The 22,428-nt window shown below is 45.2% G+C and overlaps 1 protein-coding gene across 3 annotated transcripts in view; it reads right to left on the minus strand.

Moving 5' to 3' along the window:
• LOC123997902 (protein spire homolog 1-like) overlaps nucleotides 1–22,297 on the minus strand; it is a 55,095-nt gene extending 32,798 nt beyond the window's left edge. For 2 of the 3 annotated variants that reach the window (XM_046302596.1, XM_046302597.1), the window contains exons 1-2: nucleotides 21,728–22,297; nucleotides 14,238–14,266 (exon numbers count right to left, since the gene is read on the minus strand). In XM_046302596.1, the coding sequence (XP_046158552.1) occupies nucleotides 14,238–14,266; nucleotides 21,728–22,082 (384 nt within the window). In that variant the 5' untranslated portion in view covers nucleotides 22,083–22,297. The remainder of the gene's footprint in view (nucleotides 1–14,237; nucleotides 14,267–21,727) is intronic. The other variant, XM_046302598.1, reaches the window with a different exon arrangement.
• Between the last annotated feature and the right edge of the window lie 131 nt (nucleotides 22,298–22,428).

A 22,428-nucleotide genomic window follows, 5' to 3' on the forward strand; every position in this document is an offset into this window, starting at 1 on the left:
GGTGGTTTGTCATTATATGGCCAATATACCACAAATATATATACTATATTTCCATATACCACACCCCCTCGGGCCTTATTGCTTAATAATAATGACACAATGACACATAAATACTGTTAGGTTCTAATTCTGAGAGTAAAAAAACTCTACAAACACTATGAAAGCTTAACCAGGTTTATTCTACCCAGAGGATCAATACAGCTGCATCAGACGAAGCATGTTTCCACCAACACAAGTATATACACTCCAATTTAGATGCACTCCTCCTTCTCTCCAATCCTTACATCTATTATGGCTCGGCAGGAAGACAAAGTAATAGGGTAATAAACCATAATTTCTCCCTTAAGGAGATCTGACCTGGCCTCAACACCTCATTTGCCTAATCTACAGATGTCCATCTGTCTCCCCTATAGCAATCCTGTGACTTCCTCCCGTCCACGCAGCACATTCCAAAGCCATCTGATTCCTACCGATAACCATTAACTTCTGATGTAAAAACCAGTCTCTAGGATAGCAATGTTCCAAGTTTAACCCAGAATCCAACAATATTTAAGATGATAAAACCAACAAATATTCAAGAGCTTCAGGAGTGATTTAAATCTTATGCATACATTTATTAAATCAAGAATATCTGTATTGTTTTATGCTTAGTACTTATGCTTAAGTACTCATTAAGTACTTAATATGAGCCGGACAAGGCCTAGCCTACAGTTGGGAACAAGCTGCAAATCTGTCAGTAAACAGCATGCAGACAAAACTGGCCTTTCGCAATATTTCAAATAGCCTACAATCACGGGAAAACACAGGTTGGAAAGCAAATGTCTCCTGCTGAACAGAGAAGACTCTAATCTGTCAGCTATAGGCAATCAATATACAGTGCACTCTGAAAATATTCAGACCCCTTGACTTTTTTCACATTTTGTTACTGTACAGCATTATTCTAAAATGGATTAAATTGCTTTTTTCTCCCTCATCAATATACACACAACACCCTATCATAACAAAGCAAAAATGTGTTTCTGACATTTTTGCAAATTCATTAATTAATTCCCCCAAAAAGTATTCAGATCCTTTATTCAGTACTTTGTTGAAGCACCTTTGGCAGCGATTACAGCCGAGTCTTCTTGGGTATGATGCTACAAGCTTGGCACACCGGTATTTGGGGAGTTTCTCCCATTCTTGTCTGCAGATCCTCTCAAGCTCTGTCAGGTTGGATGGGGAACATCGCTGCACAGCTATTTTCAGGTCTCCTTTTTGGTAACCTTCCCCAAATAATGTCCAATCAATTGAATTTACCACAGGTCAAGTTGTAGAAACATATCAGAGACTGTAACGTTCTTTGCTTCACGGAAACATGGCTCACTCAAGAGACGCTAACGGAATCGGTGCAGCCAGCTGGTTTCTTCACAAACATCTTTCTGGTAAGAAGAGGGGCGGGAATGTATGCCTTATGGTTAACGAGACGTGGTGTGGTCACAACAACATACAGGAACTCAAGTCCTTCTGTTCACCTGATTTAGAATTCCTCACAATCAAATGTTGACCGCATTATCTACCAAGGGAATTCTCTTCGATTATAATCAGAGCCGTATAGATTCCCCCCAAGCAGACACATTGATGGCTCCGAACGAACTTTATTTGACTCTTTGCAAACTGGAAACTACATATCCTGAGGCTGCATTCATTGTAGCTGGGGTTTTAACAAGGCTAATCTGAAAACAAGACTCACTAAATTGTATCAGCATATCGATTGTGCAACCAGGGCTGGTAAAACCTTGGATCATTGCTATTATAACTTCCGCGACGCATATAAGGCCCTCCCCCGCCCTCCTTTCGGAAAAGCTGACCGCGACTCCATTTTGTTGCTCCCTGCCTACAGACAGAAGCTAAAACAAGAAGCTCAGGTCTGTTCAACGCTGGTTCGACCAATCTGATTCCATGCTTCAAGACTGCTTCCATTACGTGGACTGGGATATGTTCCGCACTGCGTCCAACAACAACATGTCTTGCTCCCAGGCAGACTAAATAACTTTTTTGCCCGCTTTGAGGACAATACAGTGCCACTGACACGGCCCGCAGCCAAAACATGCGGACTCTTCTTCACTGCAGCCGACGTGAGTAAAACATTTAAACGTGTTAACCCTCGCAAGGCTGCAGGCCCAGACGGCATCCTCAGCCGCGCCCTCAGAGCATGCGCAGACCAGCTGGCTGGTGTGTTTACGGACATATTCAATCAATCCTTATCCCAGTCTGCTGTTCCCACATGCTTCAAGAGGGCCACCATTGTTCCTGTTCCCAAGAAAGCTAAGGTAACTGAGCTAAACGACTACCGCCCCGTAGCACTCACTTCCGTCATCATGAAGTGCTTTGAGAGACTAGTCAAGGACCATATCACCTCCACCCTACCTGACACGCTAGACCCACTCCAATTTGCTTTACCGCCCATATAGGTCCACAGACTATGCAATCTCAACCTCACTGCACACTGCCCTAACCCATCTGGACAAGAGGAATACCTACGTGGGAATGCTGTTCATCGACTACAGCTTGGCATTCAACACCATAGTACCCTCCAAACTCGTCATCAAGCTCGAGACCCTGGGTCTCGACCTGCCCTGTGCAACTGGGTACTGGACTTCCTGACGGGCCGCCACCAGGTAGTGAGGGTAGGTAACAGCATCTCCACCTCGCTGATCCTCAACACTGGGGCCCCACAAGGGTGCGTTCTGAGCCCTCTCCTGTACTCCCTGTTAACCCACGACTGCGTGGCCATGCACACCTCCAACTCAATCATCAAGTTTGCGGAACGACACTACAGTGGTAGGCTTGATTACCAACAACGACGAGACGGCCTACAGGGAGGAGGTGAGGGCCCTCGGAGTGTGGTGTCAGGAAAATAACCTCACACTCAACGTCAACAAAACAAAGGAGATGATTGTGGACTTCAGGAAACAGCAGAGGGAGCACCCCCTATCCACATCGATGGGACAGTAGTGGAGAGGGTAGTAAGTTTTAAGTTCCTCTGCGTACACATCAGACAAACTGAATTGGTCCACCCACACAGATAGCATTGTGAAGAAGGCGCAGCAGCGCCAACCTCAGGAGGCTGAAGAAATTTGGTTTGTCACCAAAAGCACTCACAAACTTCTACAGATGCACAATCGAGAGCATCCTGGCGGGCTGTATCACCGCCTGGTACGGCAACTGCTCTGCTCACAAACGTAAGGCTCTCCAGAGGGTAGTGAGGTCTGCACAACGCATCACCGGGGGCAAACTACCTGCCCTCCAGGACACCTACACCACCAGATGTCACAGGAAAGCCATAAAGGTCATCAAGGACAACTACCACCCGAGCCACTGCCTGTTCACCCCGCTATCATCCAGAAGGCGAGGTCAGTACAGGTGCATCAAAGCAGGGAACGAGAGACTGAAAAACAGCTTCTATCTCAAGGCCATCAGACTGTTAAACAGCCACCACTAACATTGAGTGGCTGCTGCCAACACACTGACTCAACTCCAGCCACTTTAATAATGGGAATTGATGTAAAATTTATCACTAGTCACTTTAAACAATGCTACTTAATAATGTTTACATACATATACATATGAGATGAATAATGTAGGGTATATATTGTACTCTATATCATCTACTGCATCTTTATGTAATACATGTATCACTAGCCACTTTAAACTGTGCCACTTTGTTTACATACCCTACATTACTCATCTCATATGTATATACTGTACTCGATACCATCTACTGCATCTTGCCTATGCCGTTCTGTACCATCACTCATTCATATATCTTTATGTACATATTCTTTATCCCTTTACACTTGTGTGTATAAGGTAGTAGTTTTGGAATTGTTAGGTTAGATTACTTGTTGGTTATTACTGCATTGTCGGAACTAGAAGCACAAGCATTTCGCTACACTCGCATTAACATCTGCTAACATGTGTATGTGACAACGTTTGATTTGATTTGATCAAGGATGATCAATGGAAACCGGTTGCATCTGAGCTCAATTTTGAGTTTCATAGAAAAGGGTCTGAATACTTATGTAAATAAGGTATTTCTGTACTTTATTTTAATACATTTGCAAAAATTTCAAAAAACCTGTTTTCACTTTGTCATTATGGGGTATTGTGTGTAGATTGATGAAGAAAAAAATGTATTTAATCAATTTTAGAATAACGCTGTAACGTAATGTGGAAAAAGTCAAGGGGTCTGAATCCTGTCCAACTGCAAAGTAAAACAAGAGAGAGGCTTTTGGCACGAACACATAGGCCATCACCAGCAAGTGAACGGAGCATCATTGGGTGAGTCAGTGAAACTGGAAAGCATGTTTAGGACTATAATTTCTTCCTCATAATACAATATGTGTCTGCACAAATCTAGGCCTAGGCTATTGATGGATTCAAGACAAGGTCGTTTTCATTGATCTCAAATTCTCAGTTTGTCAGTGTCAAAGTAGCCTGTCATTTCAATCGTTTGTTCGATATTAGGGTGCTTTCAAGACAAAATGGGACTCGGGGGGGGGGGTTGAATCATGACGTCAGTGATCTTCAGGTCGGAAACTCGGAGTCCTAGCAAGAGGCCAGAGTTCCCCACTTGGAATTCTGAGTAGGATGACCATTCAAAACAAATTCTCCCAGTGGAGCTCGTTTTTCCCAGATTTCCCAAATGTCTTTCCCCCTTCTGATGACCAGGTGGCGAATCACATCTCTGCATGTCTGGCAGACATATCAGTGTGGATGACGGATCACCACCTCAAGCTGAACTTCGGCAAGACGGAGCTGCTCTTCCTCCCGGGGAAGGACTGCCCATTCTGCCCGTTCCATGATCTCGCCATCACAGTTGACAACTCCATTGTGTCCTCCTCCCAGAGCGCTAAGAACCTTGGCGTGATCCTGGACAACACCCTGTCGTTCTCAACTAACATCAAGGCGGTGGCCCGTTCCTGTAGGTTCATGCTCTACAACATCCGCAGAGTACGACCCTGCCTCACACAGGAAGCGGCGCAGGTCCTAATCCAGGCACTTGTCATCTCCCGTCTGGATTACTGCAACTCGCTGTTGGCTGGGCTCCCTGCCTGTGCCATTAAACCCCTACAACTCATCCAGAACGCCGCAGCCCGTCTAGTGTTCAACCTTCCCAAGTTCTCTCACATCACCCCGCTCCTCCGCTCTCTCCACTGGCTTCTAGTTGAAGCTCGCATCCGCTACAAGACCATGGTGCTTGCCTACGGAGCTGTGAGGGGAACGGCACCTCAGTACCTCCAGGCTCTGATCAGGCCCTACACCCAAATAAGGGCACTGCGTTCATCCACCTCTGGCCTGCTCGCCTCCCTACCACTGAGGAAGTACAGTTCCCGCTCAGCCCAGTCAAAACTGTTCGCTGCTCTGGCTCCCCAATGGTGGAACAAACTCCCTCACGACGCCAGGACAGCGGAGTCAATCACCACCTTCCGGAGACACCTGAAACCCCACCTCTTTAAGGAATACCTAGGATAGGATAAAGTAATCCTTCTCACCCCCCCTTAAAATATTTAGATGCACTATTGTAAAGTGGCTGTTCCACTGGATGTCATAAGGTGAATGCACCAATTTGTAAGTCGCTCTGGATAAGAGCGTCAGCTAAATGACTTAAATGTAATGTAATGTAAATGTCTTGAACGCACTGAAGTCTGACCCAGTTCCCAGTTGTTTTGAACGTGGCATTTAAAAAAAAGTCTCCAGTCATGTAAAACGACATAGAATTGCATGAAATGCATTTATAAAAGGCCAACAATGTTAGGGACCATAGGCCACAATGTTAGGGACCATAGGCCACAATGTTAGGGACCATAGGCCAACAATGTTAAGGACCATAGGCCAACAATGTTAGGGACCATATGCCAACAATGTTAGGGACCATAGGCCAACAATGTTAGGGACCATAGGCCAACAATGTTAGGGACCATAGGCCAACAATGTTAGGGACCATAGGCCAACAATGTTAGGGACCATAGGCCAACAATGTTAGGGACCATAGGCCAACAATGTTAGGGACCATAGGCCAACAATGTTAGGGACCATAGGCCAACAATGTTAGGGACCATAGGCCAACAATGTTAGGGACCATAGGCCAACAATGTTAGGGACCATAGGCCAACAATGTTAGGGACCATAGGCCAACAATGTTAGGGACCATAGGCCAACAATGTTAGGGACCATAGGCCAACAATGTTAGGGACCATAGGCCAACAATGTTAGGGACCATAGGCCAACAATGTTAGGGACCATAGGCCAACAATGTTAGGGACCATAGGCCAACAATGTTAGGGACCATAGGCCACAATGTTAGGGACCATAGGCCAACAATGTTAGGGACCATAGGCCACAATGTTAGGGACCATAGGCCAACAATGTTAGGGACCATAGGCCAACAATGTTAGGGACCATAGGCCACAATGTTAGGGACCATAGGCCAACAATGTTAGGGACCATAGGCCAACAATGTTAGGGACCATAGGCCAACAATGTTAGGGACCATAGGCCAACAATGTTAGGGACCATAGGCCAACAATGTTAGGGACCATAGGCCAACAATGTTAGGGACCATAGGCCAACAATGTTAGGGACCATAGGCCAACAATGTTAGGGACCATAGGCCAACAATGTTAGGGACCATAGGCCACAATGTTAGGGACCATAGGCCAACAATGTTAGGGACCATAGGCCAACAATGTTAGGGACCATAGGCCACAATGTTAGGGACCATAGGCCACAATGTTTCCCCCCCCATGGCTGTAACTTCTGTAAGTGCCTCTACTCTACTGCTCTATGTCACTACGCAAATGTGATGATATTCATGCAATGCTTTATTATAAAGGTGATTTTCTTTTCTCATGCTTTCCTCAGAGCTCCCCATGTCACCGCTCTCTCACGCTCACTTTTTGTTCCTGGACCCCCTGATTTACAAATGAAGGACCACTTAAGTCCAACTCTAATAGGTGTGTGAGAAAGACGTTAGCAGTCCCAGTCAATGCAGTGAAGCGGCTTCCCTTTATTAAATCAGGTGAATCTAGCCTCTGAATGGCAGATCATGGAGAATGAGGCCAGAAGCTGGCCTAGCGTGCCAAGCCCGAGACAAAAGACTGACAGAGAAATCACACCGGATTACACTGCAAACCTGAATGCTGCTGATGAACAGTGAGAAGGAAGAGAGAAAAAAGGAGAAAGAGGGGGAGAGAGAAAAAAGGAGAAAGAGGGGGAGAGAGAAAAAAGGAGAAAGAGGGGGAGAGAGAAAAAAGGAGAAAGAGGGGGAGAGAGAAAAAAGGAGAAAGAGGGGGAGAGAGAAAAAAGGAGAAAGAGGGGGAGAGCGAGAAAAGGAGAAAGAGGGGGAGAGAGAAAAAGTGATGGAGGGACAGGGGATAAAGAGATAGAAATAGGGAGGGAGAGAAGGAAAGAAAATTAAGTAAGAGAAAGGAAGAGAGAGAAAAAGAGAGCAAGAAAGTAAGAGAAAAGAGGGAGGGGTTTGGTGTGGTTTTGTAGATCAGACTTCATGGGAAAGCTCACAGGACCCTGTTCAGATCAATAATCATCCAGAAGGATTCATGTGAGTTGGATCTGTCCTGACCTCCTCTAGAACACAGAACACTACCCTGGCTCAGTGGGAACCTGGGGACCTCTGCACCCCGGCGAGGATAGGCCCTCGTTGTCTGGCTACACCCCACCCTGCCCTGCTCTTCCCTACCTCCCCTCTGATGTTACATCCCACCTCACTCTCCACTCTCTGCTGTTACACACCCCGCCAGAGACACACAACAACACCATCTCTCCCCTGTGCTATGAGACCAGTCACTCTCAAATCCAAAATAATAAAGTCCGCCTATAAACTCTAAGCAGCTTTCATCCAGACTGCATTGTAGAACAACCCAAAGTGAACCTAGCTGTGATAGGCCCGACAGACACTAGGCAAGACAAGTTAAGTCAAGAGGAACCTCAAGCCTCTATTGTTGAGGTGTGTTTGACATTGTTCCTTGCTAGTCAAAGGTCAAAGTATGAACCATGCATTGCATCCAGTCTGAAGTGCGAAGACAGAACAAAGGAATCAGAACACTGAGAAGAATCCCTCAGAAGAATGACGCACCTAATAAACATGTGGGGAAACTTCTAGAGCATGGACAATAATGACTCAGTTAAATCCTTACGGTTCTCAGAAAAAGACATATGCGTGGGAGGTAGCCTAAACTGTAGGTAGATGCCTAAACATTGACTGTGTGGATTTGATTGACTCCAGCTCTACATAAGACAACCCCAGGATCTGAGCAGCCTGTTAATTGATACCTATAGCATGGTTTAAGTAGGTAGAAGACAGGGTGGTTTTAACAGCAAAAAGTAGTATTTATTCCCTCAGTCAGGAGGAGAGCCAACACACACATGACTGTTCTAATGATTCATCACACTCTCCTTTCTTCGCGGACTTGTGACTAAACTAAGTGAAGGAATGGGGAGGAGGGAGGAAGGAGTGGGTGTCAAGAGATTGTGGATTTTAACTGTGCAGTGAAGCGCAGCCATGAGCAGGTAAAAGAACATCAAACAGACTGCCTGTGTTCCTCACATGGCGATCACAGAGATTACGAGAAAGAGAGCAAGAGCGAGAGCGAAAGAGAGAGAGTGAGCTGATCACGGGGCAGGGAATGGTTCTGCCACACGCATACATGTTTTCTTCACACGCAATCCAACCTTTCCCTGTAAATACCATACCAGTACCACACCCTCCTGAGGTCAACATGAATATCTTTACATACCACACCCTACCAAGGTTAGAGGTTTTAAATAGTCCAGATAGATAGAACTACTGTGTGTTAGAATGCCTCTGTGCAGCGTTCTGTCATTAAAGCCCACATGCAGTCTTTTGTCATTTATTTTCAAATCATCACTGTATGTCATTTATATCACTCTGTGTATTTGTTTAATGAAAATAACGCCAAAATATATATATTTTGTATAACAGAGACCTGGTTTCAAGCGCAGGGCGCAGCAGGTGTTTATTGTAAAAGGACCACAGGAGGAGGCAGGTAGCTGGGTCCACGGGCAGGCAGGTCATACACAGGGGATCCAAAAAGGCAACAGTACAGTCGCCGTTAGTGAGGCAGGCTAAAACTATCATACACAGGAGGATTAAATTACAGGAAACCAAGCACTCCAAATAGAAGTGTGTCACAAAACAAACAATACCTCACAGTGATGGGGTGCAAAGAACTGAACCAAATAGTGTGTGATAATGACATACAGGTGTGTGAACAGGTGATCAGAATTCAGTTGATTGGGATCTGGAGAGTGAGCTGCTTTCAGGGGATCTATGTCTTTGAGAGTGTGAGCTGGAAAGTGAGCTGTGTTCAGGGGCTCTACATGTTTGAGAGTGTGACTTGGAAACAGTTGTTACAGTGTCAAGGTGTCATGTTGTCTTCAAATTCATAGTGTTTAATAGTCACAGGGTTGCAGGTGTGATTGCAGGGTATAGTGAAAATCTTACATGCTGACCAGACCGGACACGTCGAGTGTGCGAGCGTTGCAAAAAAAATGTAGAAATCCATGTTAATTCAATTATTGCACCCACACTGCTCGCACACGCGCCAACGAGCATCTGCGACACCAAGGGCTAAAATAGAAGTCGTTCCTATTTATGACGCAGATCGCACTGAAAGTCCTGCCTCTCCCATCTCCTCATTGGCTTATAGAAACAGGTACCCACGTGCCATCTCCTCATTGGTTATATCCACGTGGGTGATTGAAAGACGAACTTTGTTGCGGGTTGTCGTGGTAATACTATGAAAGTTTAGATGCGATCACCATATAAGTTCAAAGATGAAAAAGCCTGGAAGGAGGAGAGATGACTAGAAACGATTCGGTTGGCCGTTTTATGTGTGGATTAATTGTCGGAGTAGAGGTCCGTGTGCATTTCAAGTAAAATAACAACTCAATGTTTATATCCCAGGACAAATTAGCTAGCAACAGCAAGCTAGCTAAATAGGACAAATTAACGTTAGCTAGCAAGTGCAAGCTAACTAGCTAAATTACCATACATGTTTTATGCTTTTCGACCTGTCCCCAAATGAATGTCATTGGTTCAGAGTTTGTTTTGATATTTTAACCTGTGTGTCGTGATCGCGTTTGGTGTGGGGAGGCAAAATAAATGTATGCACGATGGCACACGCGCGCAGCCGGTTTGGGTTCCGTGTTAGGCTTCAAGCTCCAACAAGCAGGACTAAGTGAAATAAAATAATGAAAATGGTAATTTAAAAACAACAATATAAATCATTAAGCTATGGAGTGGTTATGGTCAGTGGGACTTAATACATTCAAGATCACATTTCATAGTACAAAACCTCAGGTATAAACAATGAATAACTGAAGGCCTAATAAACCACTCCAGTTGGGAGAGGAACCTTCAATCTTGTCTTCCCATATAAAACCCAGGGTTCTGACAGGAGAGTGAGGGAGTAAAAACACTCTCCACAGGATAGGTTGTTCTCAGCTTGTCTCTGCTCCACTGACCTCTGAGAATTAACTTTGCATCCCAAATGGCAGCCTATTTCCTATGTAGTGCCCTAAATGTGATGTTATTTGGGACGTGACCTTCTGTAAGGCTGACAGTTCCACTGTCCTCTCTCAGAAGGCTATGATAGGTCACTAAGTTTGGCTCACAACAAGGAAAGCTGGGAAAGAGTCCTTCATAGGGTTGCAAAGGGAGGGTATGACAGGGATGGTAATGACTGGAGCGGAATAGGTGGACTGGTATCCAGGTGTTTGATGCCATTCCATTTGCTCTGTTCCGGCCATTATTATGAGCCATTCTCCCCTCAGCAGCCTTCACTGGAGGTTATATTACTGGAAACTTTCAAAGTTTACCAGAAAATACCAGAATATTGGTAACTTTCAAGGATTTTATGTAATCTATCACAAGACATCTAGTGACCATTCTGGGTATCATCGGCGTCTGTAATTATATCAAATCAAATTGTATTTGTCAGATGAGCCGAATATAACAGTGAAATGTTTACTTACAAGCCCTTAACCAACAATGCAGTTTTAAGAAAATACCTAAATAAATAAATAAATAAATAAAGATAACAAATAATTAAAGAGCAGCAGTAAAATAACAACCGCGAGGCTATATACAGGGGGTACCGGTTCAGAGTCAATGTGGAGGCTATATACAGGGGGTACCGGTTCAGAGTCAATGTGGAGGCTATATACAGGGGGTACCGGTTCAGAGTCAATGTGGAGGCTATATACAGGGGGTACCGGTACAGAGTCAATGTGGAGGCTATATACAGGGGGTACCGGTTCAGAGTCAATGTGGAGGCTATATACAGGGGGTACCGGTTCAGAGTCAATGTGGAGGCTATATACAGGGGGTACCGGTTCAGAGTCAATGTGGAGGCTATATACAGGGGGTACCGGTACAGAGTCAATGTGGAGGCTATATACAGGGGGTACCGGTACAGAGTCAATGTGGAGGCTATATACAGGGCGTACCGGTTCAGAGTCAATGTGCGGGGGCACCAGTTAATCAAGGTAATTGAGGTAATATGTACATGTAGGTAGAGTTTTTAAAGTGACTATGCTTGGATCTAGACTTGGCACTCCAGTACCGGTAGCCGTGCGGTAGCAGAGAGAACAGTCTATGACTAGGGTGGCTGGAGTCTTTGACACTGTCAAAGGCCCTCTATGTGGCCTTATCAAATCAAATGACATTTTATTTGTCACATGCGCCAAATAGAACAGGTGTAGGTAGATCTTACCGTAAAATGCTTACTTACAACCCCATAACCAAAAATGCACCGTTTTTTATTTAACGTAAGAAAATATTTGATAAAAAAAATATATATAATAAAAATATTTAACACTTATTTATTTTACTATGTCAATATCTCTTTGTTATAAATATTTTTCAAAATGGTGATTTGAGAGAAGGCAAAAGGAGAGACGTTGTGCTCAACCCCATGACCTCTGAATCATATGACTGACGTTCAACTCCGCCTGAGGGTTCAGCCGACACCCCCCCTGATCCCCCGGCGTACAACCACACACCCACTTTAACACACATTAAACTAAACCCATCAAACTATTTTCAAGATGGAATGAATGGGAATGTTCATCATTTCTCGGACACAAATATTTAATTTTATTTAATTATCAGCAGCTGATCAGAGAAGACAGGTTTTTCTTTGATCGTGTAGTTAATCAGTCCATTCATACTATTTCCAATAGAGTGGTCATTACTATGTTAACTGCCATAATCGTCCTCCAAACTTCAAAGGCTTACTCTTAAAAATCCCCCTCCCTGAACAGTTGAACTACAACAGAGAGGAGGACCAGCCTGCCTGGGACATAATGAAAGTATGAAACATAACCCAGCAGTAAGAAGCAGTAAGAGTAGCAAGATCTCGAGACCAGAATGGTTTACCCACGCTGGAGGCATCAACAGTAGTGTTACCAAGAAGACTAGCATTCTTCAGGAGTCACACAGGGGTTGTTTCCCCTTTATGTGACGTGTTCTACCCCTGTACTGAATACCAGGGAAGCGAACCCATGACTAACACTAATCTACACACAAAGCAACGTGCTATCTGCTAGCTAGCCAAAATCCTGATTTTGAGTTGGCCTGTGAGCAACATTATTTTAGTGACGTCACTGCACTGTGGGATACCTAGTTATCATCTGCTGCATGTATGTGGTTCTACTGTACCTCCATTGCACTCTCAGTGTCTGGACCAAGAGAAAGTGGCTCAGCTGTCTCTGTCTGTCTTCATGTAGTACATTGTGCCACAACAACACAGGTTTCATATAGTTCAGTGTCATACAGCAGCATAATAGAGATTGAATCACGTCAGTGACAGTGTTGGAGAAGTGGTGTGATCCAATCACGACCAATGTTTCTGAACTAAATTGCCCACACACACACACACACACAAGCTGTAATGCAATAAGACTGCTGGATCTGCAGTGATGTGGTGACAGTCAGAAGAGGGTGTTGGAATGAGGATAGACTTTCCAGTATTTTATTTTCCTCAGCCAGGCTCTCACACATCACATCAGACACTGACTGACTGCACTAGGAGAACACATTTCTGCCATGAAGCAGCTTGGCAGGGATTTTGTGGACGCAGTTTCACTGCACATTCTCAGAGAGAGAGAGAGAGAGACTCCGTGTGTGTGTGTGTGTGTGTTCTATTCTCTCTCCACCTGCTCCCAGAGATCCATTACCAGGCAATCCCACACTACTCCAGGACTCCCAAAGTTCCACCCCACTGAAGACAGATTATTGGTGTTCAACAATACATTTAGCCCACCCTGAATACATGCAAGACACAGAGTAAACTGCAGTCATGTAGGACATTGATGGGAAATCGTTTCCTCATATCATGTGCTCTAATACTACTAGCCTCGTGGTAGTGATGATGACGTACTAACACACAAATATGCTAGCTAGAAACGTCACCTGATACACAGAGAACAATAGCTATTGCTCCTCTTGAGCAGTAACCTCCTCCCCAGGCTGTGTGAGACTACTTGAACAGCACTGCTGTTTGCCCCTGATACAATTGTATTGAATGGAATTGAACTATTCCCATCACCATATCAGCTGGAGGAAGAGGTTGCTGGGAAGGTAAATTACAATATAGCGCTCTAATTGGCCCTTTAGATGTCACCCAGAGCCAACATCAAAGGGGAGAGCTCGCATGGTGACATTCATTTCACCAGCCCAGTCAGTCAGACCAGCTCAGAGCCTAGAGAGTCTGTAGTGAAGGTCTATCTATCACTGATCTCCAAATAGACTCCATCGTCGCTCCTGTTAGGACTTCGTTCTAGGTGTTATGATATATATTTTTTCAGATGTTACACATAGCGTAGGTGTGGTCATATCCATTCTCTCTAGTCTAACCTCGGAGCTAGATGCTGTGAATGAGGTGTGCACTGCACAGACAGTATGGTAAAGCACTAGTGAAACCACCACCACAATGCCCCTGGCAGCAGGTTGATTGTCAGGCATGTCATCAAGCAGGATTAACACGCCCTATGCTTGTACAGATAGTATCCATCCACCACTGTGACGGTTGCCGGCCCGGTTTCGCCAGGTATAATTCCATTGGAACACGGTCGGCCCTCCTGCTCAACATCTCTCATTCATATTATTACAGACATCTTCCCAGAAACAAGGAAGTCAGAAACATGCCACTCACCTCTGTTGATGTGGCTGGGATGGATTTACCTGTGGAGACACAGAGGAAAGTTGTGATCAATAGGAAATGTATGACTAAAGCAAAGCATCTTAAAATACATTGGCTTGGTTATGACCTGGATGTGAAACTATCTGTGACTGAGAAGGGCTTATGCAAACATGATGAACTCTCAGAGCTACAATAAGACATTAACAACTGGCCCAACCAACACAGCCTTTCAGGTCAAAAGAGAGCATGTATTGTTTTATACTAAACCTTTACTGTAACTAAAACAGAGGCCACAATTCAATCAATTGCAGGTCAATTAAAATGTGAAAATCATGCCGCTGGGTCACTCGGAATGTTTCCGTACACCGTATCTGCAGGACAGATGTATGTGTCGATAATTCAATATGACAGTGTCTGCAGAGGAACCAGCATGTGAGGCGTCAGTTTGAACATGGTCAACACCTCAGCCTGAACATTCTTATTGAACCTGCAGTGTGTTTTCCCCCTTAATCTGTTTTATTGCTTTCATCTGGCCCTGATATGTCATGAGATACTGTATGCATTTAGGTCTCGCACATGAACCACCCTTGGGCTGCTGGCTGCAGTTGCCATGGCAACTCAAACGCTGATCAGCCCGAGTCAGAAGGCCGACGAACAACAAAGGCTCTGGTGACTCCATGATGGAGTCACTAAGTGGCCATCAGCCATGAAGATAATCTGCTCAGTCAAACAAGGTTATTATTATCAGACCGTCAGAAAACAAAAGCTGTTTAATCAAGTGAGGCGGAACCCCCATCTTGAGCAGAATAGGTAAAGTACAACACACGTGCATTATAACACAGACTACCATGGGTCTAACCTTGCCTATATGCTGTAGCACAGTAGTTAATAGGGCCAGGATTATATATATGACCATAAACCTGACCAGGAAAAACAGGGTGTTATGCAGGTGAATGAGGACCCAAAAGCGACTTGGCGAAAACAGAGTCTTTAATCCAGTAAAGTAAATATTCAATACTCCTAGACAATTCGGAGCGGTAAATAAGGCATAAAGAACAATTCCACTCGTAATGACGAGAACAGACTGGAGACTCGATCATGGACTGCAGGTTGCCTCGGGAAGGCACTTGACCGTAGCAGACTCAGACACCTGCTCACCACGCAGCATCTGAGGGAAACACGACACGACAGGGCGATACAAAGACACAGCACGGTGAACAATATACAAGGATCCGACAGGACAGAAACGGAAAACAAGGGGAGAAATAGGGACTCTAATCAGGGGAAAAGATAGGGAACAGGTGTGGGAAGACTAAATGATTGATTAGGGGAATAGGAACAGCTGGGAGCAGGAACGGAACGATAGAGAGAAGAGAGAGAGAGAGAGGGAGAGAGAAAAAGGGGAACGAACCTAAAAAGACCAGCAGGGGGAAAACGAACAGAAGGAAAAGCAAAATGACAAGACAATATAAGACAAAACATGACACAGGGTCCATGGAAAGAGAAGAAGGAAGAAGGAAGAAGATTGAGGAATGTGTCGTGAAGACAACATCATTTACTGGGTCACAGTCAATGAAAGCAGCAGTTCATTCTCACCACTTGGTTGGTGGCATGTGACTACTGATGACGCCCTGTCTCTGCCTCTCTCGCTGCATCTGCCTCTACATCTGCCAGTCTCTCTCTCACTGCCTCTGCCAGTCACTGCCTCTGTCACTGCCTCTGTCACTGCCTCTGTCACTGCCTCTGTCACTGCCTCTGTCACTGCCTCTGTCACTGCCTCTGTCACTGCCTCTACCTCTGCCAGTCAGTCTCTCTCACTGCCTCTGCCAGTCAGTCTCTCACTAACTCTACCTCTGCCAGTCAGTCTCTCTCACTGCCTCTGCCAGTCAGTCTCTCTCACTAACTCTACCTCTGCCAGTCAGCCTCTGTCACTAACTCTACCTCTGCCAGTCAGCCTCGGTCACCGCCTCTGCCTGTCAAGCCTCGGTCACCGCCTCTGCCTGTCAGCCTCGGTCACCGCCTCTGCCTGTCAGCCTCGGTCACCGCCTCTGCCTGTCAGCCTCGGTCACCGCCTCTGCCTGTCAGCCTCGGTCACCGCCTCTGCCTGTCAGCCTCGGTCACCGCCTCTGCCTGTCAGTCTCGGTCACCGCCTCTGCCTGTCAGCCTCGGTCACCGCCTCTGCCTGTCAGCCTCGGTCACCGCCTCTGCCTGTCAGCCTCGGTCACCGCCTCTGCCTGTCAGCCTCGGTCACCGCCTCTGCCTGTCAGCCTCGGTCACCGCCTCTGCCTGTCAGCCTCGGTCACCGCCTCTGCCTGTCAGCCTCGGTCACCGCCTCTGCCTGTCAGCCTCGGTCACTGCCTCTGCCTGTCAGCCTCGGTCACTGCCTCTGCCTCTACCAGTCAGTCTCTGCCTCTCCCTCTGCCAGTCAGTCTCTGCCTCTCCCTCTGCCAGTCAGTCTCTGCCTCTCCCTCTGCCAGTCAGTCGCTGTGATTGCCTCTGCCAGTCAGCCTCTGCCAGTCAGCCTCTGTCACTGCCAGTCAGTCTCTGTCTCTGCCAGTCAGCCTCTGTCACTGCCAGTCAGCCTCTGTCACTGCCAGTCAGCCTCTGTCACTGCCTCTACCTCTGCCTCTGCCCGCATACACATAGCTAAAATTCATCAATAGACTTTATTCAAGAAACTTATTGCTTAGGCCTAGATGTTACTCCAAGCCACCACGTCATCGTCATGAAATGTTCATTAACTTCAATAACGTGACCAAGCAGATTATATTTTGATGACCCTCTCCACATACACAATGACATGCTCTATTGTAATGTGACATCCTGCAAAACAACATGTTCAAATCATTTGCTTGTGACTGCTCCATTCATTGATGAGAAAAAAACAAGATGGAAGCCTAACATTTCAGGACATCAACAGACCTACTCACAACCAATGTCCAATGGTCCTTATTTTCAAATCCAATTTATTTTAGAAAACCTGTTTTATATCAGCAGTTGTCACAAAGTGCTATACAGAAACCCAGCCTACAACCCCAAACAACAAGCAATGCAGATGTAGAAGTATGGTGGCTAGGAAAAACTCCCTAGAAAGGCAGGAACCTAGGAAGAAACCTAGAGGAACCGGGCTCATTTTGACACTCAAAGTAATACAAAACAACTTGCTTTTGTTACTGCCATGCAGGAAACAGACAACGGACAAATCCTGTTATTCTCACACAAACTGGCAACATCATTGAAGGAAAGAAATCTGATACAGAGACCTGGAAGACGCTCAATACAAATCCTCAGACACACAGAGAGAAAAGGAAATCACTTTCCTTTTCCACCTTAACCTGTTTTCTCTCTCTCTCTACCCCCCCTCTCTATCCCCCCCTCTCTTTCCCCCTCTCTCTCATGCAATGAATTATCCATCACAGAGCCACAGCGTGACAATCTAAACAACACAGTAAACATTATGACAACTGGTATCAATCTGGGTAAGATCAGGAATCTGGGGAAATTTAGTAAAATAGTAGCTACATTTTATGGCACATCTATTTGGTCAGTTGGAATAGTGACATGGTTGGTGGGTCTGTGACAAATTGGTTGGAAGAATGTTCTCTCTCAGTTTTTCTTTCTGCATGTCTGTCTGTCTCTCTGAACACAGCTGGGATGGCTGATATGCCTTGGGTGGAGACCCCTTGCTCTGTAACCCAGTTAACCAGACATTAGAGTGGTCAGTCCTGAGAATCCATCAAATATGGATATGATGTAACAAATCAGTGTTTTAAGATATTATAATGGATTTAAGGCACCAGAAAAAGAAAGGTGTCGAATAAGAATAAAGTTAGTTTATCTACATTAACTCATATGATTAGATTTAGTCATATTAATGTAATAATCACAGATGAATAAAGTGTAATAACACACATGATGATACCACATTTAATAACAGCATTGCCTGTAGAGTAGCCATCCTCAGACCAGTAGCAAACCATGCAAAACCTCCCATCCCCAATTACTATTACTGAGTTACTAACACACTGCCAAGCAAGTCAAATAAAATACAGTACACCACAAATTCCACCCTTACTATGCACAGTCCGTTCATAAATGCCAAAAAGGTCCCGTGTGTCTCAGCTGGCAGAGGATGGTGCTCGCAACGCCAGGGATATGGGTTTGATTCCCACTGGGGACCAGTACAAAAAAAGTATGAACATGTGCGCACACACAACTGTAAGTCACTCTGGATAAGAGTGTCTGCTAAATGACTCAAATGTAAATGTCAAAAAGCTGATTAAGCACGGAGTACATTGAGTCTAAAGCAAATAAGCCATCAAATTGACTCAGCACACATTGACTCAAGGTGTGTAACTGAGTAAGAGCTAGGGTACAGCTTCCCTGTGACACCATGGGTAAATAAATAAAGATAAATTGAGTCTGCTATCTGAGAATATGATTACAGGATACTAGTGAGGAGGAAGATCGACAGGAACTCTCCACAAGCAAGACAAGACACATTACTTGTAATTCATAGTCACTTTCACAGGTAGCCTGATGACTCACAGGAAATTATTTCACTGCTCTGTTGTTTGCTACATACTTTAGTCTGAGACTGTCATCATTGAAATAGTTTGTGGTGACAAGGGGCATTGAACAAAAAGTGATTAGCGATTGGATCATCTTTAACCGATTACATTTGACATTTTAGTCATTTAGCAGACGCTCTAATCCAGAGCGACTTACAGTAGCAATTAGGGTTACGTGCCTTGCTCAAGAGCAGGTCGACATAGTTTTAAGCTAGTCGGCTCAAACCAGTACCTTTCAGTTCCTGGCCCAACAGTCTTAACCGCTAAGCTACCCGCTGCCCTATCAGAGTATGAAAGCCAATGACAAATTTTCAAGCCACCGCTATACCCATGTTTGTTCTGGCTTTGGCCCAACCCATTGGTTTCTGGACCAATCAGACGGCCCCGAATGTGTTCGCATTCGCATAACCTAACGTAGCAGGTGTAAAATTAACATCTGAAACTAGATCCCTTACATACTGGACCAGACGAGAAGGGGGGGAAAAACTGTCGGGGAGGTTATATTCTGCACTGTTCAACCTATCGAGTAAATGTGGAGGAGGAGTTAAGATGGTGTTGCCTTGTTAACGTCACAGGCGCTCTTTCCATTTCCCGAAAACCGGACAGAGGCTAGCATTTGGCCGGAGCAAGGAGTATAGGTAGCCAAGCATTTTCAAAGGCACACCCAGACTACACACATCACTTGCTGTGTCATATCAGGTGTGACACAAGACAATGTCAACAGTTTAGCTAGGCCCTAGCTGTTAAGGCGTAAGTCCATCGATGACTACAGTGATGATTATTTGGCTTGGGGCCATCATGCAGTCATACCATTGGTTGAGGGTCTTTGTGGCAATGAAAGCACTCCATTAAAAAAGTCAAAAATAACAAAAAAGGCTGATAAGGGGCCACATCTTATCAGTCAAGGTAGCCTACTCCACCCCCCACCCTCCATTGTACAGTGGATTCAGACCCCTTCAGGAAAGTATTCAGACCCCTTGACTTTACCACATTTTGTTACGTTACAGCCTTATTCTAAAATGTGTTTTTTTTATCCCCCCGTATCACTCCACACACAATATCCCATAATGACAAAGAAAACTGTTTTTTAAAACATTTTTGGAAATGTATACAAAAAAAAACTACTGAGTCTTCTCTGCAGATCCTCTCAAGCTCTGCTAGGTTGGATGGAGAGCTGCTCCCAAGTGGTGCAGCGGTCTAAGGCACTGCATCTCAGTGCAAGAGGTGTCACTACAGTCCCTGGTTCGAATCTGGGCTGTATCACATCTGGTCGTGATTGGGAGTCCCATTGGGCGGCGCACAGGTTTGGCCGGGGCAGCCCGTATTTGTAAATAAGAATTTGTTCTTAACTGACTTGCCTAGTTAAATAAAGGTTAAATTAAAAATAAATAAAAGTGTGTCACTGCACAGCTATTTCCTGGTCTCTCCAAAGATGTTAGATCAGGGTCAAGACTGGGCCATTTAAGGACATTCAGAGACTTGTCCCAAAGCCACTCCTGCATTGTCTTGGCTGTGTGCTTAGGGTCATTGTCCTGTTGGAAGGTCAACCTTCACCCCAGTCTGAGGTCCTGAGCGCTCTGGAACAGGTTTTCATCAAGGATCTCTCTGTACTTTGTTCTGTTCATCTTTCTCTCGATCCTGACTAGTCTCCCAGTCCCTGCCGCTGAAAACGTCCCCACAGCATGATGCTTCACCGTAGGGATGGTACCAGGTTTCCTCCAGATGTGACGCTTGGCATTCAGGCCAAATAGTTCAATCTTGGTTTCATCAGACCTGAGAATCTTGTTTCTCATGGTCTGAGAGTCCTTTAGGTGCCTTTTGGCAAACTCCAAGTGGGCTGTAATGTGCCTTTTACTGAGGAATGGCTTCCATCTGGCCACTCTACCATAAATACCTGATTGGTGGAGTGCTGCAGAGATGGTTGTCCTTCTGGAAGTTTCTCCCATCTCCACAGAGGAACTCTAGAGCCCTGTCAGAGTGACCATCGGGTTCTTGGTCACCTCCCCTGATTGCTCAGTTTGGCCGGGCGGCCAGCTCTAGGAAGAGTCTTGGTGGTTCCAAACTTCTTCCATTTAAGAAAGATGGAGGCCACTGTGTTCTCGGGGACCTTCAATGCTACAGAAATTAGTTTGGTACCCTTCCCCAGATCTGTGCCTCGACACAATCATGTCTCAAAGCTCTAGAGACAATTCCTTCAAGCTCATGGCCTGGTTTTTGCTCTGACATGCTCTGTCAACTGTGGGACCTTATATAGTCATGTGTGTGCCTATCCAAATCATGTCCAATCAATTGAATTTACCACAGGTGAACTCCAATCAACATATAGAAACATCTCAAGGATGATCAATGGAAACAGGATGCACCTGAGTTCAATTTCGAGTCTCATAGCAAAGGGTCTGAAAACTTTGTAATACATCTGCAGAAATGTCTAAAAACCTGTTTTCACTTTGTCATTATGGGGTATTGTGTGTCTTGATGAAAACATGTTTTTATTTAATACATTTTAGAATAAGGCTGTAGGATAACGAAATGTGGAAAAAGGGTCTGAATACTTTCCCGAATGCACTGTATGTCAGTGCAGCAACAAATTGTGTCATGGAAATATGTTGATTTTCCATTTTCTCAGTAGGCTATTTTATAGTGTGAATGATGAACATGAACATGTGCTGTGTGACAGGGGAAAACCACAACGGCTGAGCCAGCTGACTAAATGCAATGGACAACAATTGGAAAGCATGACATATGAATCTATCAGTCGGTGTCCAGCTGCCTTGTTGACCTAATTTCTACATTTTCTTTTTTTTTTTTACAGATTTTCTCATTCTAGGAACTGGTAATACTACCAATGTGTTGGGGAAATCAAAAAAAGGACAGAAAAAAAAATAATGAACGCATTGCAAAACATCGTCATTACATAATTATTGTACCTACCATCACAGCCTTCATATTGTAATTTGACAGCTCCGTCTTTCTGAATCCTCACATCCCGTGGTCCCTCAATCCTTTTCGGAGTATCCACCACTGATGCACCGGCAGCTGGGCCAGAATTCCTCCTATGTCCACGAGCCAGGTTTATGCAGCATTGGTAACACACTGCCCAAGCCTGCTCTTCGTTAATCGGTTGGCTGTAGAGCATTAAAATCTCCTCCAAAGACAGTTCACTTCCCCCTCTTTCCTCCATTCCGTCCATTTTTGCCATCCCGGGATACGGCGTCTTATCTCGCTGGACCGCAGCAGGGCCGATCAGCTCTCCACTCTCCTCGTCCGAATCTCGCCGCTTGGCCATCCTTTCATTCTATCGACCGAGAAGGGCCGGTGATGACACTAATAAACGGGGAGCCGCAGATAAACAAACGATCCGGGCAGCCTGAAGACATCGGAAAAGATGCGGTTCCCTCGCAACAGCAGCACCACCACGGACAGTGATTATGGTTTCCCCCGCCTTGCTGTGTTTTCGTGTGGGTACCAGTCATATGACGGACTGTTTGCATGGTCTGAACGCCTGTCAGGTTTCGGGCGACTTCAGAGGAATGCATACATAGGTGACATGCGCAGCTAGAGGACTTTATTTCCCACTTTCCCTGTTATTTTGTGCCATCTGCTGTCCAATTTGATAGAGTACATCTAGGCAA

This window comes from Oncorhynchus gorbuscha, linkage group LG15 (assembly GCF_021184085.1).
Source record: "Oncorhynchus gorbuscha isolate QuinsamMale2020 ecotype Even-year linkage group LG15, OgorEven_v1.0, whole genome shotgun sequence".
NCBI classification, from domain to species: domain Eukaryota; kingdom Metazoa; phylum Chordata; class Actinopteri; order Salmoniformes; family Salmonidae; genus Oncorhynchus; species Oncorhynchus gorbuscha.